At 49.9% G+C, this 19650-nt stretch overlaps 1 protein-coding gene and 1 pseudogene across 3 annotated transcripts in view; both read left to right on the top strand.

Moving 5' to 3' along the window:
- The window catches only part of STK36 (serine/threonine kinase 36), a 30481-nt gene extending 11126 nt beyond the window's left edge, over nucleotides 1-19355 (top strand). For 2 of the 3 annotated variants that reach the window (XM_075530383.1, XM_075530384.1), the window contains exons 12-27: nucleotides 7041-7220; nucleotides 8005-8102; nucleotides 8526-8631; nucleotides 9526-9676; nucleotides 9850-9977; nucleotides 10447-10551; nucleotides 10816-10914; nucleotides 11014-11102; nucleotides 11370-11433; nucleotides 11630-11740; nucleotides 12263-12337; nucleotides 12681-12852; nucleotides 13013-13160; nucleotides 13433-13580; nucleotides 14138-14884; nucleotides 17039-19355. In XM_075530383.1, coding sequence (XP_075386498.1) covers nucleotides 7041-7220; nucleotides 8005-8102; nucleotides 8526-8631; nucleotides 9526-9676; nucleotides 9850-9977; nucleotides 10447-10551; nucleotides 10816-10914; nucleotides 11014-11102; nucleotides 11370-11433; nucleotides 11630-11740; nucleotides 12263-12337; nucleotides 12681-12852; nucleotides 13013-13160; nucleotides 13433-13580; nucleotides 14138-14884; nucleotides 17039-17188 — 2571 coding nt within the window. In that variant the 3' untranslated portion in view covers nucleotides 17189-19355. The remainder of the gene's footprint in view (nucleotides 1-7040; nucleotides 7221-8004; nucleotides 8103-8525; nucleotides 8632-9525; nucleotides 9677-9849; nucleotides 9978-10446; nucleotides 10552-10815; nucleotides 10915-11013; nucleotides 11103-11369; nucleotides 11434-11629; nucleotides 11741-12262; nucleotides 12338-12680; nucleotides 12853-13012; nucleotides 13161-13432; nucleotides 13581-14137; nucleotides 14885-17038) is intronic. The other variant, XM_075530385.1, reaches the window with a different exon arrangement.
- LOC142424175 (large ribosomal subunit protein uL18 pseudogene) lies at nucleotides 2582-3486 on the top strand (annotated as a pseudogene).
- Nucleotides 19356-19650: the final 295 nt, after the last annotated feature.

Raw genomic sequence — 19650 nt, 5'->3', positions numbered from 1 at the left:
CCCTTCCTTCCTTCCAGTGTTGCTAGTAGGCACCCAAGGGGCATACCTATCACTCTGCTGTAAGCCTCAACCTCAGAGCATTCAGCTCAAGATCTGTGGATCAGCAGCCCCAGCTCCTGCACTCCATCCTAGTAAGCCTCAGCCCAGGGCACTCTGCTTCCCTTCTGTCGGGAAACAAGCCCAGCTCCCTTAATTCAGTGACCAGAGCCACCCCGCTTCACCAGCACACCTCCTGTGCAGAAACACTCAGATTTACTCACTCTGAGGATCGGGAAGCCCATCACTCTGTTCCATGCTCTGGTTCCTGGTTCTGCTGATGTCAGGAGGTCACTGTTTGCAGATCTCAGGTCCAGAGGCCCTGCTGCACTGCACTCCTGGCTCTTGTTGGTAATGAGGTCCCTCCTGCTTCTCAGGAGGCTCATTTTACTCAGGTCAGGATGGCTTTCTAGGGGACCCTATTCAAGTCACTCATAGGTGAAGCCTACCAGTATCTTCCCCCATCTTTTTACCAGACCCATGCAGGAAAAAGTAGTTTCTTAGAGGCTTAGGATCGATGAGGCACATTAAATATAATGCATCGCCCCGCAGCATGTTTTTGAGGTTCACTCACTTTGTGGCCCATTTTCAATACTTTGTTTCCCTTTTTATTGCTGACTAGTATTCCACTATTTCGATGGACATTTGGATTGTTCTCACTCTCTGACTTTCAGGAATGGCACTACTATATAGAGTAAGTTCCCATCTTTGGCCATATGTTTTCCCTTTTCTTGGGTAAATACCTAGGAATGTGATGGCTAGGGCATACAGTAGTAAAATTATATTTCAGGAAGAAACTGCCGAACCCCTTTCTGAACTGACTGTGCCATTTTACATCCCCACCAGGACTGTCCGCTTCTGCAGACCATGCTAGCATTGGGTAGTTTGTCTTTCTGACGGTAGCCATCTAGTAAGTGCCAAAAGCAGCCCTAGCAGTGCGGTCAGGTAAGCCAGTTGTCCAAACCCGCCAGCTGCTACGAGGGAGAACGATAAGGAAGGCTATTTGCTCCTGTCAAAATTCACAGGTTTGGATCCCTTATATAGGGGCACTATGAGTCGGAATCCACCATTTGTCTGTCGTTTTAGCATACTTCAGTGGCTTGCATCTTCCTGTGATGCTGGAAGCTACCTCATTGGGATTTCAAATGCCAGCAGAGTCACCCAACATGAACAAGTTTCAGCAGATCTTCCAGACTAAGAAGAGGCTATGAAGAAGGCATGGGCTGTCGACTTAGGAGGGATTCGCCACTGGAAGCCTTTTGAATAGTGCTGGTAGAGGAGCCGCGCAGGTTGGAAGACACTCAGGGTATGTCTTGAGAAGGAGCTGTCTTCTCATAGACTCAGCCAGAATGACGTGGATGAAGTAAAACTTCCAAGACTCTCATCTGCTGCTGGGGCATGACTCAAAAGGAGAAGAAACAGCTGCAAACACCCATGATATTTCCAACATGGAACGTATGACCTATGAATCTGGGAAAATTGGAAGTCTTCAAAAGTGAAACAGAACACATAAAGATTAATATTACAGTCATTGGTGGACTGAAATTGTTATTGGTCAGTTTGAATCAGACAATTATGTATATGGTTTGTTATACCAGAAATGACAAATTCCAGAGAAATGGTGTTGCAGTCATCATCAAAAAGAACATTTTAAGATCTATCCTGAAGTATAATTCTGATAGGATAATTTTTGTATGCTTACGAAGAAGTCAATACAACTCATTCAAATTTACCAATAAGCTATTGATGAAGACATTGAATAATTCTACCAGTTTCTTTCATCTGAATTTGATCAAACATTCAATCAAGGTGCATTGATAATTTTTGGTGATCTGGATGCAAAAGTTGAGAATAGAGGAAGAAACAGTAGTTGAAAACTATCACATTGATGATAGAAATGAGGCTGGAGATAGCATGATAGAATTTTGCAAGACCAATAAATTTTTCCTTGCAAATACTTTTTTTCAAGGACATAAATGATGACTATACACGTGGGTCTTATCAAACAGAATACCCAGGAATCAAATTGACAACATCTGTGTGGGAACAGATGACAGAAAAGCTCAATATTGGCAACCAAATTGAGACCAGGGACTGACTGTGGGACAGACCATCAATTGTTCATATGTAAATTCAGGTTGAAACTAAAGAAGATGAAAATAAGTCCATGAGAATAAGAATACGACCTTGAGTATATCCCACCTGAATTTTGAGAACATTGCAACAACAGATTTGACATTGAATACTAATGATAGAAGACCTGCAAACTGCACTATCGCATCAAGAACATGGTACATGAAAAAAATAAAAATAAAACAAAAAAATCATGGTACATGAAGAAAGCAAAAGACCATTAAAAAGACAAGAAAGACAGATCTAAGTGAATGCCCAAAGAGACACTGAAACTTGTTCTTGAATGTAGAGCAACTAAAGAGAATGTAAGAAATGATGAATAAAAAGAGCTGAACAAATTTTCAAAGGATGCTTTTCCCACCCCCTGTAGAGCCGCTCGCCCTGCCGGTCTGTGGCGATCTGCGGACGCTGCTCTTTTTTCCGCAGGATGGTGTTTGTTAAGGTTGTCAAGAACAAGGTCTGCTTCAAGAGATACCAAGTGAAATTTAGAAGACGACGAGAGGGCAAAACTGATTATTATGCTCAAAAACGCTTGGTAATCCAAGATAAAAATAAGTACAATACACCCAAATACAGGATGATAGTTCGTGTAACCAACAGGGATATCATCTGCCAGATTGCTTATGCCCGTATAGAAGGGGATATGATTGTCTGTGCAGTGTATGCTCACAAACTTCCCAAGTACGGTGTGAAAGTTGGCCTGACCAATTACACTGCAGCATATTGTACTGGCCTGCTGCTGGCCCGCAGGCTTCTTAATAGGTTTGGCATGGACAAAATCTATGAAGGCCAAGTGGAGGTAACTGGAGATGAATACAGTGTGGAAAGCATTGCCGGCAACCTGGTTCCTTCACCTATCTGGATGCCGGCCTTGCCAGGATCACCAGTGGAAATAAAGTGTTTGGGGCTCTGAAGGGGGCTGTGGACGGAGGCTTGTCTATCCCTCATAGTACCAAGCGATTCCCTGGTTATGATTCAGAAAGCAAGGAATTCAATGCAGAGGTGCATCGAAAACATCCTGGGTCAGAACATCGCCGACTACATGCGTTACCTAATGGAAGAGGATGAAGATGCTTACAAGAAACAGTTCTCTCAATACATAAAGAACAACGTGCCTCCTGACATGATGGAGGAGATGTACAAGAAAGCACATGCCACTATACGAGAGAACCGGTCTATGAGAAGAAGCCTAAGAGAGATGTGAAGAAGAAGAGGTGGTGGAATCGTCCCAAGATGTCTCTTGCCCAGAAGAAAGATCAGATAGCTCAGAAGAAGGCAAGCTTCCTCAGAACTCAGGAGTGGGTTGCAGAGAGCTAAGCCAAACCATAATTTTCCATGAGGATTTATTACATAAATACAATAAACTATTTCAAGCAGCAAAAAAAATTTTTTTTCAAAGGACATCTCGAGAAAACAAAGTAAAGTATTAGAAAAGAAATTTGCCGAGACCTAGATTTAAAAACCAAAATGAAAAAGAACACGCTCAGCATTCCACAAGCTGGAAAAATGTAAGACTGCAATTGCAATGTGGAAGAATTCTGTGGGCAAAGTATTGCTGTAGGAATGAATGTAGGAATCATCCAAAGACAATGGAAGCAATACATGAAGTCACTGTATTAAAAAACACAAAAAATGGTCAATAGTCATTTTTCAAGAGGTAACATATGATCAAGAACCAGTTATACAGAAAGAAGAAGTCCAAGTTGCACTGAAGGCTCCAGGAATTGATGGAATACCAGCCGAATTGCTTCCGTAAGCTGATGAAACACTAGAAGCATTCACTGAACTCTGCCAAGAAATTTGAAAGACAGCTAGGTGCCTAGCCACCTGGAAGAGATCCATACTTGTACCCATTCCTAAGAAAGGTGACCCAACCAAAAATGGAAATTCTCTAACAATATTATTCATATCACATGCAAACAAAATTTGCTAAGGATAATTTTTTTAAAAGGTTGCCGCTGCCTCAACAGTAGTAACAGCCAGTCCGAGAAAGAAGATGGCACTCTAAGCAATAGTAATCAAAATGGTGTCTCATCTAATGGACCAGGTAAAATATTAAACAAAGAAGACATAAAAGTTGAAGGATTACACGTTAATGGACCAACCAGTGGAAATAAAAGACCACTTCATACAGATATGGATACTAATGGTTATGAAACAGATAACCTTACCATTGACCCAAAGCTTGCCCGTACGACTGCAAGAAATGAGAATGATTTTGATGGAAAAAGCGAGAGACCTGCTAAAAGGCAAAGAGTAAACAGCAATGGAAAAGAAAGTCCAGGTTCTTCTGAATTTTTCCAAGAAGCAATCTCGCATGGGAAATTGGAGGAACTTGAAAACTTAGATGACTAAATTTTTTTACCTCTTTTACTTTCTTTGGAGTAAATCCTGATGTGACAAATTTTCAGGGTTGATGGGTTACCTTAAAGTTGATTTCCTTGAAACAGCTGTTTAAAATTCGAATTAAGCCTAACTTTAGGAAATAAGATTTCATAATTCTATCTTTTGTAGATTTTTTTTTACTTTAAAACTATCAAAGAACCTTTAAGGCTATAACAAATATTTAAGTAAATTTGAATTTAAAATGTACCTTTGCACTTGCTGTACTAATTGTATAAAATTTCACTTGCAAGGTACTTTTTGCGTAGTTTCATGAAGGGGGGGGACCTTACCTTCAGATTTTTACTTAACACAGTTTTTCTGAGTTTCTTGACTTAAATAAGACACCTTTTCTCTCCATAAAAAAAATTTTTTTTTAAAGGTTGCCACAATACATCAATAGGGAGCTGCCAGAAATTCAGGTCATTCAGAGTAGGATATGGCATGAAGAATATCATTGCTGATGTCAGATGGATCTTGACTCAAAGCACAGAGTACCAGAAAGATGTTTATGTTTTTGGTTATGCAAAGGCATTCAACTGTAGACCATTATAGACTCTGAATAAAATTGCAAAGAATGGGAATTCCAGAATACTTCATTGTGCTCTTGCAGAACCTGTACATGAATCAAGAGGCAAATTGTGTGACTGGAACAAAGGAATGCAGTAGAGTTTAAAATCAGGAAAGGTGTACATCATCAGGGCTGTATCTTTTCACCATCCTCATTTAATCTGAGTACTTAGCAAATCTCAGAAGCTAGACCATAAAGAAGAATGCAGTATCAGGACTGGAGGAAAGTTCATAAGCCTCTGATGTGCGGTTGACACACCTTGCTTGAGAAAACAAGGAAGGCTTGGGGCTCTTGCTGAGGAAGATCAAAGCAGTCAGCTTTCAGGATGAGTTGCAAGTCAATGTAAAGAAAACCCAAGTCCTTGCATCTGCACCAAACTGATAAACTGAGAAAAGATGGAAGTTGTCAGCGGTTTCTTCTTCCTCGGGTTCACAGTCAAGGCTCATGCAAACAGTAGTCAAGCAACATAATGACACCTTGTATTGGGCAAATATGATGCACAAGACCTTTTTTCCACAGTGACCATGAAGAAGGAAAGCTGGAGAAGAAGACGCTTGAATTACGATGCCTCACCTGCCTGGATCCTGCTGTGCTACAGCGCTGCACCAGACTGGATTTGGAGGCTGGGGGCTGTAAGACTATTGGGGGAAGACAATAAACAAAAGGAGAGCTCCTTTCGTTTTTCTACCAAAACCACCTCATGGGACCACAATCAGAGGCTGCCCATCCCACCCCGCCCCTGGCGGCCCCCGTCTCCGGTTTGTCTTTCCATCCCCGTCCGTTCATCTGAAGCTCTGGGTTGTGGATTTGATGAGGCCCACATTGCCATCTGCTCCCCTGTGGGGTAAGCTTGTCTTGTTGACCCAGGAGCTCTTTTTCAGATCCAAGCCCGTGCAGATTTTAGCCCTTTCACCTACAGAAGTTTTTGCTCCTACAGTTAAGTTGCCTGGTCTATTTTGAGTAGAGTTTCACGTCTGGTGTTAGTTGAGGATCTAAGCTATTCTGTTTTTACATACAAATAGCCTAACACCATTCCTTGAAGAGTCTCCTTTCCCTGTCAGATTTCCTTGGCACTGAGCCCCCTCCCTTTTGGCACTTGCCGGCTCTCCTCAGAGTGTTTAGTGGATCAGGTTAAGAGCTCTGCCTCTGGGGGCAAGACTCTCTGGATTTGAATTCCAGCCGAACTCCTCATGAGCTGTGTCGCCTTTAATGACTGACTTAGCCCATGTAGAAGCTTCCATCACCTCTCCTTCAGATGATGGGCAGCAGTACTAACTTCACAAAGATTGTGTGTGCAAAGGAAAGCAAGTATTTAGAACACTGAATGCCATACTGTAGATCACTGACTACTTTTGTGACTTCTCTCCGCCTGCCATTGTAAAACATGAAAGTGCCCTTTGCCTGTGGGCTGTACAGAAATTCGGTGGTAGGCTGGATTTGGCCCACTGACCATCGTTTGTCGACCCCTGATCTAGAATACAAGGGGACTTCAAAATTTTTTTGAAAGAAAGAGAATGGAGAGAGAATGGAATTTTCCCATGAAGCCTCTTTTGTCGGGGGTGGAATAACATTGTTTTTCATTTTTAGATTTTTTTCTTTTTTAATGTAGGGACTAGAGAAGGGCAGGAGCAGATAAGAGTTGGCCCTGGGTCTGGGAGGTCTGTAGGACCGCAGCCCACGCCTGGGTCACTGTGGTTCTATGTGCAGGAAAGCTAGCGATCACTAAGCCTCTTCCCTGGCATCCTGCCTCTGCTCTCTTTCTCCTCTGGCTCTTGGGCTTCCAGAGGAAGGAGCGAGACTTGCTCTCCCTGACCACCCTCCTGGGGAGACTTGGTAAGTGTGGTGTTCCGCCTGTCTCCGAAGGTGACAGTGATCCCCGTCTCTCCCCCCACCCCCTCTCCCCTCCTGCAACTCCCAGGTCCTGAAGGGCATCCCAGAAGGTGCTGCACACATCCTCCCTGTGCTCCAGGTGCTGAGCAGTCTCCTGACTAGCTGCAGTGACTCTCAGGTCTTGTATTCCTTCTGCCAGGAGGCAGGGCTGCCTGAGCTTCTGCTGCACCTCTTCAGACACAGCCAGGAGAGTCCCGGCATCCCTCAGGTGAGCAGGCCAGCTGCTCTCAAGGCTGACGGACAAGGCCTCCTCTTGGCACTCTCTTCCCTCCTGCCATACCTTGTGGCCCAAATGCCCCCTTTCTCCTTCCTCCTCCCTCAACCTAGCAGGCGAGGAATTTCAAACTCTGGGGCCAGGCAGGTAATGTCCTTCAGACTTGTGACTGTGTGTGTGGCCACCCAGAATAGTGGCGGGTAGGACGACTGGCGCTCACATGTCCAGTATAAGGGGGGCAGCTCCTGCCCATTGCTGCCATGTGGGACTATAGCTTTCTTGGGCAGGTATTTCTGAGCCAGGGACTGAGATTCAGGGGTTATCTATCTCACAGACAGTCACTGAAGTGTCAGTGGTCACAGAGTAGTAAGTGACATGGCTGGGACTGAGACTCAGTGGGTCCGAGGCTGCACCTCTACTTCCCGGGCCGTGTCCTGCCACTGCAGCGCTGCGAGGGCAGGGGACACGCACAGGGCCACAAGAGAGGCAAGGTTACGAGGGCCTAAACCCGGGAGGCTGGAAAAACTACGGTCTGCTGAGAAGTAGTGATCTTGGGTGTTCCTCAGGACTTTTGAAAATTTATTTGTTTGGAAAACCAGTCCTACAAAGCCTGGCAAATTCCCAACTCTGGTGCAGGTCTAAAGACATTTTCAGGCCCACTCTTGATATCCCAGAGCCACGCTCTGCTCACACTGGACCCCCCTCCTTCTGCTGTACCTTCTGTTCAGATCTGTTTTTGTTTTTTTCTTACTCTGTTTCCCTCCCTCTTCCCTGGCAGCAATCTTGGTACGCGGCCTTCTTAAGGGATCTGCTGGCTGCAATTCAGGCCTACTTTGCCTGTACCTTCAACCTGGAGAGGGGCCAGACAAGCGACAGGTAGGGTGAAAGGCACTTTTTCTCGGTCAACCATTTTGGCTCCAGTCTTAACCTGATGTCTGCCCCTCTCCATTACAAAGAGGCTCAGGGAGAAGAAATAACCTGCGATGGGTGTCAGGTTTAGGGATTAACGAATGACCTCCTCAGAGTCCAGTGGCCCCTAAAAGGCCCTGAGAAACCTCCAACTTCACTTCCAGAATTTCAAGTTCTAAGAATCAGTAGTACCCACACCCTAAATGAAGGGTCAAGATGTGACTGATGTGTGTGTTTGGGACCAGATGTGTGTCTGGTGGGGGTGACAGGAATGTGCAATTTGATGTGTGCCCCTGCAGGGGCTCTTCTGGCCCAGAACTGGCCCGGTACCACACGTGGGCATTTGTGATATCGAAGGGAAGAAACCAGGGGCTCATTTTCCCTCCCTAGCCTACAGGTGTTTCAGGAGGCAGCCAACCACTTTCTGGACTTGCTGGGGAAACTCCTGGCCCAACCAGATGACTCTGAGCAGACCCTCCGGAGGGACAGCCTGATGGTAATCTCCACTGCCTCCCCTGCTGTCCTCTGTTCTCCTGTCCTCTTCCTTCTGACTCACAGAGCCCGGTCAAGTGAGTCCAGTAGACAGTATGCCCTCACCAGGACCACATGAGTAAGAGAGTGTTCCCAACACTAAGGGACTATTGGGAGACCTGGAAAAGCAATAGCAAATACGGTGTCTCCTTGAAGGGCCTTCTAGATCACCTAGCAGGTCCCCCACCTGGTTTGTTCTGAGGACATAACTGAGGTGGCTTCTGGAGGTGAGCGGCAGAAGACTGGGAGATTGGGGAGTGAATGAGCCAATAGCTGAGTTCTGGCTGAGAGCAGAGGCGGTGAGCAACAGCCTGGTTGTCCTTCCCAGTCCCGGTGGGAAGAACAGCTAGGCGACCATCTGACTCTTCTGTACCGAGAGCCTGCTTGACTACTCCTCCCTTTTAAAAGTCAAGAAGCTCATAAAAAGTTTGGCCCAGTGCAGCCAAGTCGCAGACCATCCAGCAGCAACATGCTGCTCTGGCCAGCACGTCTCAGATGTCGCTGTGCGTGGATAACGGGGAGAGCTTAGAATAAACATTCTACCTCCTGAAATGCTAACTCAGTGTGGCTGCCTGGGGAAGGATCCAGGAGTCCTCAGGAATTCTTATGCTCGTGTCCACAGTTAATACTTTGAGAAGTATCAGGTAGCAGCCGGTCAGAGAGAAGTCTTTGAAATGTGAAGACGACCAAAATGCTTTTTTTTCCCCTGTGTCCGGAATGCTCGCAATTAGACAGTTGGCTGTTCCCATGTTGTGTTGTGGTTTAATCCTCTTAAGTGCTCAGGGAGTCTTGCTGCGCACACTAAGCCCACTCAGCTTCCCGGCACACTGACGTTAACACTGCCTTTGTCTCCCTTCAGTGCTTGACTGTTTTGTGCGAAGCCATGGATGGCAGCAGCCAGGCCATTGCCAACGCCTTTTACTCCAGCCTGCTGACGACCCAGCGGGCCGTGCTGGATGGGCTCCTTCATGGCATGACACTTCCACAGCTCCCCTTCCATACGCCCCCAGGTACCCAGGGCTAACTAGAGATCCCCTTGACTGATGTAGCCCTTGCTACTGCTGCCCACGAGCATCGTGCCAGGTATTGAGAGGGTGCTCTGTAAGTTGCTGTGAAGTTAGGAAATAAATGGGGATCTAAGGAGACACCCGAACCCACCCTGCATCTTTGCCTTTCTCCGCAGGAGCCCCACAAGTGAGCCAGTCCCTGCGGGAGCAAAGTGAGGATCTGCCCGGAGCCATTTCCTCTGCACTGGCCGCCATATGCACTGCTCCAGTGGGAATGCCCGGCTGCTGGGAAGCCAAGGAACAGGTCGGAGAGGCAATTTCCTGCTCTGCCCAAATGGGTGACGAGGGGCCCAGTATCTCGGGCAGAAAGATCGAAGCTTCCCTGGCCTGAGTTTCCTGCCTCCCTTTACTCAGTGCTCCGGAAGCATGCTCCCAGCCTGGGCCAGGGCTGCTGCAGGAGCAGGTGCAGCCAGAGTCCCAGGACCACTGGCCAGCTGCTGGGGGGGAGCTCAGTGATAAGTGCCCCAGCCCGGTAGGGCTGCTGTCTGAAGCCGCCTGTGATGCTTCCTGTAGGGCATAGGGTCCCACTCCTAGGGGACCGGCACTACTGTCCTCCAGCCCTGCCTACATTAGGGCCAAAGTTGGCCTTCCCTTTGGTCATGAAGGCTGTGAATCTCACGGGGTCATAGGTTCCTGGCGAACCTGGAGAAGTGGCTGATAAGGAGTTAGGCGTCCTGGCCAGCTGGAGAGGCAAATGGTGTTTGTCCCTTTAGATCTCTCGGTACTTGGCAAGTCAACTGACCGAAAGCGGCAGCCAGCTGAGGCCGTCCCTCATCTCTGGACTGCAGCACCCGATCCTGTGCCTACACCTTCTCAAGGTACTGCCCTCCCAGGGCTTCTCAAAGGAGACCCTGAGAGAGGGGATGATGGAGAGCCAGCATTTGAGAGCCATCCTCCCTCCCCCCTTGGAGGACACCTTTTGTTTTCAGATTAGTTCTCTGACCAAGGCGGCCCACTATGATCCAGCCCTTATCAGGCCTAGAGAAAGATTCTCTGTCTCTGAGAAGAGGCAGGAGTGGCCTCAAGTGTGAGACTGCTGAGAGGCCGGCCTGCCTGCTCACCGCGCCTCCTTGATCCTGCAGGTTCTCTACTCCTGCTGCCATGTCAGTGAGCACCTGTGCCGTGTGCTTGGGCAAGAGCCCCTGGCCTTGGAGTCCCTGCTGATGTTGGTCCAGGGCCAGGTAGACCAGCAGCACCATGGGGATCTCGGGGGACCGGGCGAGGGGGAGGGGGAGCACCTTCTCCAGAGGTTTCGCTGAGAGCTCAGCTTTCCTTTGTAGGTCAAAGTCTCAGACTGGGAAGAGTCGGTTGAAGTGACACTCTACCTCCTCTCCCTTCTTGTCCTTCGACTCCAAGCTCTGCCTTCCGGGTGAGTCCTAAAGTAGGTTCTTTCCTCTGAAGCCTCCACTTCCTCCGCACATCTAACCCTGCCACAGAATCCGGCAGGCCCATTGCCCTTAGGAGGGACTGGGGCAGAGAGAGTGCAGGTTTTTCGACAAAAACAGACTCAGTCTGACCCCCTTTCTGCTATGGGGGTGGGCATGCAGCCTGAGTGGAGCGTGCCTGCCGCCCATGGGTGAGGGAAGGCCACTCATATGACCACCCCCCACCCCCACCCCCACCCTCCTCATTCCAGGCTGGAGAGGCTGGGCAGCGAGACGGCTGCTCTCTTCACCCACTCACATGTTGTTTCTCTCGGGGTGAGTTTCCAGCCTCTGTGCTTCTCCCCTGCTTTGCCCTGCCCCTAGCCCTTGGGGGAGCAGGGAAGTCAGCACCCTATTTGCAGTTGTCTCTGGGGTGTTCATCAGGATCAGGGTAGAGCCTGGTTCTTTCTCGACCTGTCCTGAATGCCGCTCCAGTTCAGACATTCTTTCTGCTCCTTGCCCTCTCCCACAGAATGCAGCAGCCTGTCTGTTGGAGCAGCTTTGTCATCAAGGAGTGACCCTTGACCTCCAGCCCGTGGAATGGATGGCTGCAGCCACACATGCCCTGTCTGCCCCTGCAGAGGTGAGGTCTGCCAGGGAAGGCACAGGCACGCTGTCTGCGAATCAAACACCAGGAAAGGAGTGAGGAGTCATGACATCCTTCCTTTCCTAGCCGTGGCTCCTCCCTAGCTAGGCCCCTCTGAGTTGGAGGACTGAGTTCCAAGGAGTGAGCTCGCCCTGCCTCCTTCAGTCCCCTCCTCCTCCAGAAGCTCATACTTAGTCTGGGGACTGTCCTTCCCAGTGTTTAACCTCTTCCCCTTCCAACTGTGGTTGGCACTTGACTTCTCCAGCTCTTTCTCTGAAAGAGACAAAGTGGTTGATGTCCTTCTGGGAACACTTCAGGAATACGCTGCCCGGCTGTGCATGTCCTCAGGACGGAGTATCCTTTGACTGAATAGCCAAGGACCAAGACTCCTAAGTCCTAACCTCTTCCTGCTGCCCCAGGCCAGGGGTGGACCATCCTCCCGGATGAGGAGTTGGCTGCACAGGCCTGGGGGGCTGCCTCCTCTCTTAAGGGGCTGCATCCCTTCTGCCCTCTCAACAGGTCCGGCTGGCTCCACCTGGTGGCTCTGGGTTCTATGACGGCCTCCTCATCCTGCTACTGCAGCTCTTCACCCAGGTAGAGGGCCATCCAGGGACGGGTGGGTAGGCAGGGGAGCCACTGGACAAGGGGGAGGAAGAAGCAACCGCCACCCACCTCTCTTCTCAAAACTACTGCGATTGACTGGGCCCAGCTGGCCTGGCGTGGGCTGTTTGACGTGACCCATCCCTGGGTGTCCGCAGGGACTCTCAGCAGAAGCTCTCGTGGGCTGAGGGTGGTAGGAGAAGGAAATCAGATGCCTGGGGAGAGCACCTTGAGGGGAAAGCAGGTCCCCTGCCCTCACAGGCTGAAGACGGGTGAAACCGGCATCTGGAGCTTTGACCTCATGTCACCCCCACCCTCTCCCAATTCTGCCCCACAGGGGAAGACTAGCCCTATACGGGACTTGGTGCATTCGGAAATGTGGACCGTTTTGTGGCACCGCTTCTCCATGGCCCTAAGGCTGCCCAAAGAGATCCCCATGCAGGAGAGTGAGCTCTTGCTGCCCCGTCCACAAAGCCCGGTGCCAGACTGGACACTGATCTCACCCCAAGGTAGCGTTCTAGCAGCACGGCCTCCTCCATAATCCCTTTTCAGGTGGGCGAAGGGGCAGAGTCTGCACTGTTGCTCCTCAGGGATGGAACTGGGCAGCCTGGGGGACCCAGAACCCCTGCGCCCCTTGTCCCGGCTGGGCTCCACTCTCCATGTTTCCAGGCATGGCCGCCCTTCTGAGCCTGGCCGTGGCCACCTTCACCCAGGAGCCCCAGCTTTGCCTGAGCCACCTGTCTCAGCGTGGAAGTATCCTCATGTCCACCCTGACGCACCTGCTCACAGACAGCTTCCTGCAACAGCTAGCCCGGGCGTGAGTTTGAGCTGGGGGAGGGACGCACATGGGCCAGAGCCTGGGATTCCACAGTCAGGGTTGGAGGAGGGAAGGCAGGAAAGAAGTGGGCGACAGCTTGAGCTAGGAGGCAAGAAATGGAAGAAGGATTTGGCTGGGAACCCGGATTGCTGAGCTCGGGAAGGAAGGAGGAGCTCGAGAAACAAATTTGAAAAGAGCGAGAGTAGAATTATCAAGGGGATAAAGGGCCCAGGACCCATACCAAGTTTCCCCTTCCCCATCCCCCTCCGCAGGCCTCACGGCGCTGAGCTCCTCCCGGCAGTGGTGCTCTCTGTCTGCCAGCTCCTCTGCTTCCCCTTCGCCCTGGATGTGGATGCCAACCTCCTTGTGGGCATCGTGGCTGACCTCAGGGACTCACAAGTCGCTGCCCACCTTCTGCAGGTACTTGAGAAGCTCCCCAGGCCTGACCCTGGGAGAGGAAGAGGGAGAGGGCCACACGCATTCAGTGCAGTCAGTGTGCTCTCCGTCACTTCCCAGGCCCCCCAGGCCCCCAGCAGAGTGCAGCATCTGGCTCGATCTAGCAGTTGGAGTGGAGAAAGTAGTCACCTCTGAACAGAGGCCCGTGGTCAGAATTGGGCTGCTGTCTCTTTTTCCCGTCAGCCCCTTGTCTGGACTTTATGGGCACACAATGGGGGAAGGTGTTCTAGTCTAGGGCCCCTCAAGACTCAACCAAGTGGCCAGAAATCACTTCTCTGCCCCTCCGTGGCATGAAGCAGCAGACCTTTAGGAGGCAGAGAGAGCGAGTCTTCACCGAGCAAGGGACGAACTTGGCAAGACCCCGCAGACGGGGCTCCAGCTTGTGTCTTTTCTGGGTGCTGGGGTGGGAGTGAGCCAGCTCGGCTATGGTATTTCTCACCATAGCTGGACTTTCTCTCTCCCAGCTCTCGGGCTCCTTCTGGCTACATCGCTCCTTTTCTCTGCATCCCCCCATCCCCCAGGTCTGCTGCCACCATCTTCTGCTGCCACAAGCTGAGCTGCCAATGAGTCTCCTCACACGCCTAGCCCTCACCGAACCCACGTCTCTCAGCCAGTTTGTGAATGCGGTGGCTGCCTCCCCTAGCACCTTTACCTCCTTCTTCTCAGATGCCCTCTTGGGTGACCAGCCACTGCTGACCTCTGACCTTCTCTCCCTGCTGGCCCACGCAGCCCGGATACTGACCCCCAGCCACGTGTATTTTGTCCAAGAACTCCTGGCTGGGGCTGATGAATCCTACCGGCCCCTGCGCAGCCTCCTGGGCCACCCAAGGAATTCCGTGCGCATCCGCATCTATGGCCTCTTGGGACACTTGCTCCAACACAGCATGGCCCTGCGTGGGGCACTACAGAGCCAGGCCGGACTGCTCAACCTGCTGCTGCTGGGGCTCGGAGATAAGGACCCTGCTGTGCGACGCAGTGCCAGCTTTGCTGTGGGCAATGCAGCGTACCAGGCTGGTCCCCTGGGATCCGCCCTGGCAGCTGCAGTGCCCAGTATGACCCAGCTGCTGGGAGATCCTCAGGCCGGCATCCGGCGCAATGCCGCGTCCGCTCTGGGCAACTTGGGGCCTGAGGGACTCGGGGAGGAGTTGTTACAGTGCCAAGTACCCCAGCGGCTCCTAGAGATGGCATGTGGAGACCCTCAGTCAAATGTGAAGGAGGCTGCGCTCATTGCCCTCCGGAGCCTCCAGCAGGAGCCCTGCATCCATCAGGTATACCACACTTGGGAGCTTAGGGGCCTGGATGGTCAGGCACTCTGTAGGAACAGCATTTGTCTGCAGGAGTTTCTAAGGAAACGGGCCGTGCAGAAACCCAAACCTTGTCCCTCCCAGGGGGTTCTCATTTATCACTCCCCACCCTGAAGAAGGGAAAGGACCTGCATGGAGGGCCTCCCTGGGTGGGGCAGTACTTGGAACCTCAAGGCCAGCTCCCTGTTTTCTAGAGGAGGTGCAGGATGGAGAGGGGACGAGTAGGAGATGTTGAAGTGGAGTGGCCTCGTTCTGACGGCCATGAAGGTGATAGCCATCTTTCTTGGTACTCAACTTGCTGAGGGCATGGCCCGGGGCCACATCTGACCTCCACCAACTTCAGTAGGGAGGAAAAAAATCCTGCTCAACACCAGCCCCGGGCTGGCCAGACACCGCCATCCTCCCCTCTGTTCTGCAGTCAACCATGCCTCCCTCCTGCGGCACTCTGCTTCATTACTGGGTTGCCTAATCCATTGCATTGGCCACCCAGCACTGCCAGACTATAGTCAATGGTAGGTGGCTTTGTTAGAGAAGCTCACAGGTTCCCCAAGCCGGGCTCAGGAAACATAAAGGATGCAGTCTTTGCTTCCCAGCAGTGCCCCTTCTCAGCCAGCAGCCCACTCTCTGTCTGGTCCCCTGGCCTCTTGACTGGTTCTGTTGGCCAGGAGACCTGCCACTGGGACTCCCAGGCTTGCTGTTGCCCCTGTGCGCTGCCTCGTGGTCTCCGTGCTGTGGTCGCCTGTGCTTCCGCAGCCATCCCAGCAAGGGCGCTTGCCCATGCTCCACTGGTGGCTCCGCGTTCTTTCTCTTTGCCTCTTTTTTCTCGACGGTCATGGTAGTCGCTCTTTCTGCTTCTGGGATGGTTTTCCTATACCGAGGGGAGTGGCGAAACTGACTAATCCCAAAGGAGCATCCTCTACGCCTTTTTTGCATGGTCCCACACAGTCACTGGGTCCAGGTTGACTAGAGAAACAAACTCATAGACATCTGTGTACAGGAAAGAGCTTTATATAAAGAGTGATTGTACATTAAGACAGCAGCCCAGCCCAGGCCAGACCAAGTCCTTAAGTCCGCTGTCAGCCCATATGTCCAGTACCAGTCTGTAAATTCCTCTTCAGACTCACGCAACACATGCAGTGACACCGAGTGCAGGAAGATCACAGGCCAAGACTCTGGCTGCCATCAGCATAGCTCCATGTGGCTTGTCAACAGGAATGTCTCGCAGGGAGTGTGCGTGTGTCCCACCTCCAGCAAGCTGTTTCTATCTCCTTCGCGCCTCCAAACGAGGTCGTCAAGCTGTGACCTGAATGACAGGCTAAACTCCACCCCTTCACTCTAAATCATCTCAAGTTGTCAACAGATTATGTAACTACCACAGTCACTTAGTGGGACTCCGAGAGGAGTTGATGGAAGAGTCATAAGCAATCAGTGTCGCTGTACCACACATGTGAACAGCACAATGCTAAGTATTTTCCCTCTCGTCTGGTTTAAGCTATTGCTGCTCTCGTTTAGAAGATGAGGACATTCAGGCACAAAGCTTTTAGTAACTTGTCCATCTTACAAAGCTAGTAGGTAGGATGGGACTTCGGAACTCAGAAGTCTGAGTCCAGGACCCCTACTCTTCATCACGGCTTCATTCTGCCTCTTCTGCTCAGTTTCAGTATCTAAAGAACCCAATGGAAATCACCCATTCACTTTTAGTAGTACATGGGGTAACATTTAGTGGTTCATGCGGAACGGAAATGGTGGTGGGACGGTGATATTTTCAGAATTCCTGACCATCCACATGGGGAGACAATAAAAGAGATCAATGGTGATCCTGCAGTTGGGACCCACTGGTCTGGATCCCAGACTGCACTTCAGATCTGTGGGCCTCCGGCTGCTGCTGCATTCATTCCCTCAAGAGCATGGGACCATGGTGCCTTGGCTTCATGGCCTAACCAAAGAGAATGTAAGTAAATCTCCCACATCATCTATTGAAAGTCCCCCAGGCCCCCTTTCTTCTTCCTTCCTTTCCTAGAGTTGGAACTGCCGGGCCCATGGGAATTTCTCTGCGCCTCAGAAACTACTGTTCCTGAGTCTCATGCCCTGTTTTGTCATCTGTTCTCTGGCCCACAGGTGCTGGTGTCCCTGGGTGCCAGTGAGAAATTAGCCTTGCTCTCTCTGGGCAGTCAGTTCGTGTCACCCAAGAGCAGCAGTCCCAGGCCTGCCTCTGCCAAGCACTGCAGGAAACTGATTCACCTCCTGAGGCCAAGCCACAGCACGTGATTCCAGATTCCTGGGGTCAAGCCTCCAACCTTCCTTGCCCTACGGTTGCCAACTGTCCTTTTTCTACAGTACCAGCCACCAACTCAATCAAGCGCTAAAGAGACTAAAGAGGTTTACACAAGGTGCCAACTCAACTCAGATGAGAAACTAGAAGAGATGTGTGCAGAAAGCTCTTTCCTTCCCAGGTTCAGGATGATCTCACCCAGCAAACTTCAAGAAGATGCCTTGTTTCCCTACAGCCAGAGCTTTGTTTCTCCAAAGAGTAGACCTGAGGAGAACACCTTCTACCCAAGAGATCTCTACCTTTCCCGAGCACCGCTTATCATCTTCCCAGCAAGTTCCTGCTTCCGGGGTACTGGCCCCAGGGCAGAGATAAAGACAGAGCCACTTCCAGCTCTAGGCTATTGGGGTAAAAGCCATCAGTCCCCATTGTTGAGGGGGTCCCCAGAACTTAGTCCACATTCCCATCTTTGGGTGGGGTTGGAGAGTATATCTTTCTTTTTTAAACTCTGTTTATAAACTCTTTTAATAAAAGATATGTCTCACCCTGCTGGGACTGCCATAGTAAGGGGTTGGGAAGCGCAACCTCTCTTTTAGCCTCTTGGTGGTGGTTCAACACTGGCTCCATCGCGGTTTGGGCTGGGAGCATATTTCTATGGTTCCCCACCCTCCAGCATTCTTTCATCTCACATTAGCTCCATGTCATCACCTAAGGCCGGGGGAGCTGGAATAGGAAAAGGTAAGATTAAACCCAGAGTGAATTGAGTTTCTGTGAGCTATCCGGCCTCACCCCTCATTTTCATCGTTGGGGGAGTTTCATTGAATACGGAATCCCAGCTGTTAGAGAAGGGCAGCTGTTGTGGAAGTTGTACAATTTACCAAAAAGGTATTTGGACGACCTATTAGAATCTTAATCTAACTGGACACCTAAACTTAACCCAGTGGGTGAGTTGGGCTCAGCTTCCCGGGCTTGGGAGTAGTTCATAGTTTCTCTATTCATAAAACAGGGAGAAGTCTTTCTGCCCTTTCCTAAATTCCAAGTGTTTTCAAACTGAAAGATGAGGAAGAGGCCTACATTTCTATAGGAAATTTTACTGAGTTCTCATTGTCCACTCTGCTTTCACTTTAACAAAAATAACATTCCTGGTTGTCTTCGTTGCTAAGTGTCATCAAGTCGGTTCCAACCCATAGCAACCCCGTGCATAGCACAGCAAAGCACTGCCTGGTCCAGTGCCAGCCTCACCATTGTTCCTGTCACGAGCCCATGTGGCAGCCACTGCATCACTCCAACTCATTCCTCTTTGCACTGCTCTCTCCCAAGCATGATGCCCTTCTCCAGGGACTGGTCTCTCCCAACAGCATGTCCAAAGTAAGTCTCACCGCCCTTGCCTCCAAAGAGCTCTCCAGCTATTCTTTCAAGAAAGATGTGTTTGTTCTGTTGGCAGTCAATGGTACTTTCAATATTCTTCTCTAGCACGATTCAGATACATTGATTCTGCTTTGGTTTTCCTTGTCCACTGTTCAACTTTCATATGCATAAGAGGCAATTGAAAATACCATAGCTTTTTAAAAATCATATCAAGTGAATGAGGGGGAGTGTGAGTGGAGACCCAAAGCCCATCTCTAGACAATTGGACAGCCCCTTACAGAAGGGTCACAAGGAAGAGACAAACCAGTCAGGGTGTAGTATAGCAATGATGAAACTTACAACTGTCCTCTAGTTCTTTAAGGCTTCTCTCCCCCAATATCATAACCCCAATTCTACCTTACAAATCCAGCTAGACCAGAGCATGTACACTGGTATAGATAAGAGCTGGAATCACAGGGAATCCAGGAAAGATAAACCCTTCAGGACCAATAATGAGAGTAGAGATACCAGGAGGGGAAGGGGAAGGTAGGGGTACAAAGAGGGAACTAATCACAATGATCATATAACCCTCTCCTAGGGGGACAGACAACAGAAAAGTGGGTGAAGGGAGACATCAGTCAGTGTAAGACATGAAAATATAATAATTGCTAAATTATCAAGGGTTCATGAGGGAGGGAGGGAAAATGAGCTGATACCAAGGGCTCACGTAGAAAGGAAATGTTTGAAGATGATGATGGCAACATATGTACAAATGTACTTGACACAATGGATGTATGTATGGATTGTAGTAAGAGATGTATGAGCCCCCAATAAAATGATTTTTTAAATGAAAAAAGAAAATACTATGGTTTGGATCAGGCACACCCTTGTCCTCAAAATAACTTCCTTCCTTTTCGATAAATCTAAAGAGGTCTCATGCAGCAGATTGACCCAGGGCAATGTGTCTTTTGATCTCATGACTGCTGATTCCATGAACATTGATTGTGGCTCTCAGCAAGATAAAATCCCTGACAACCTCAATCTTTTCTCCATTTCATGATGTTACTGTGACATCGAATCAGAGGATCTTAGTGTTCTTTACGCTGAGTTGTCA

Source organism: Tenrec ecaudatus, chromosome 13, assembly GCF_050624435.1.
Source record: "Tenrec ecaudatus isolate mTenEca1 chromosome 13, mTenEca1.hap1, whole genome shotgun sequence".
Lineage (NCBI taxonomy): Eukaryota > Metazoa > Chordata > Mammalia > Afrosoricida > Tenrecidae > Tenrec > Tenrec ecaudatus.
This window is presented reverse-complemented; position numbering and strand designations above follow the sequence as displayed.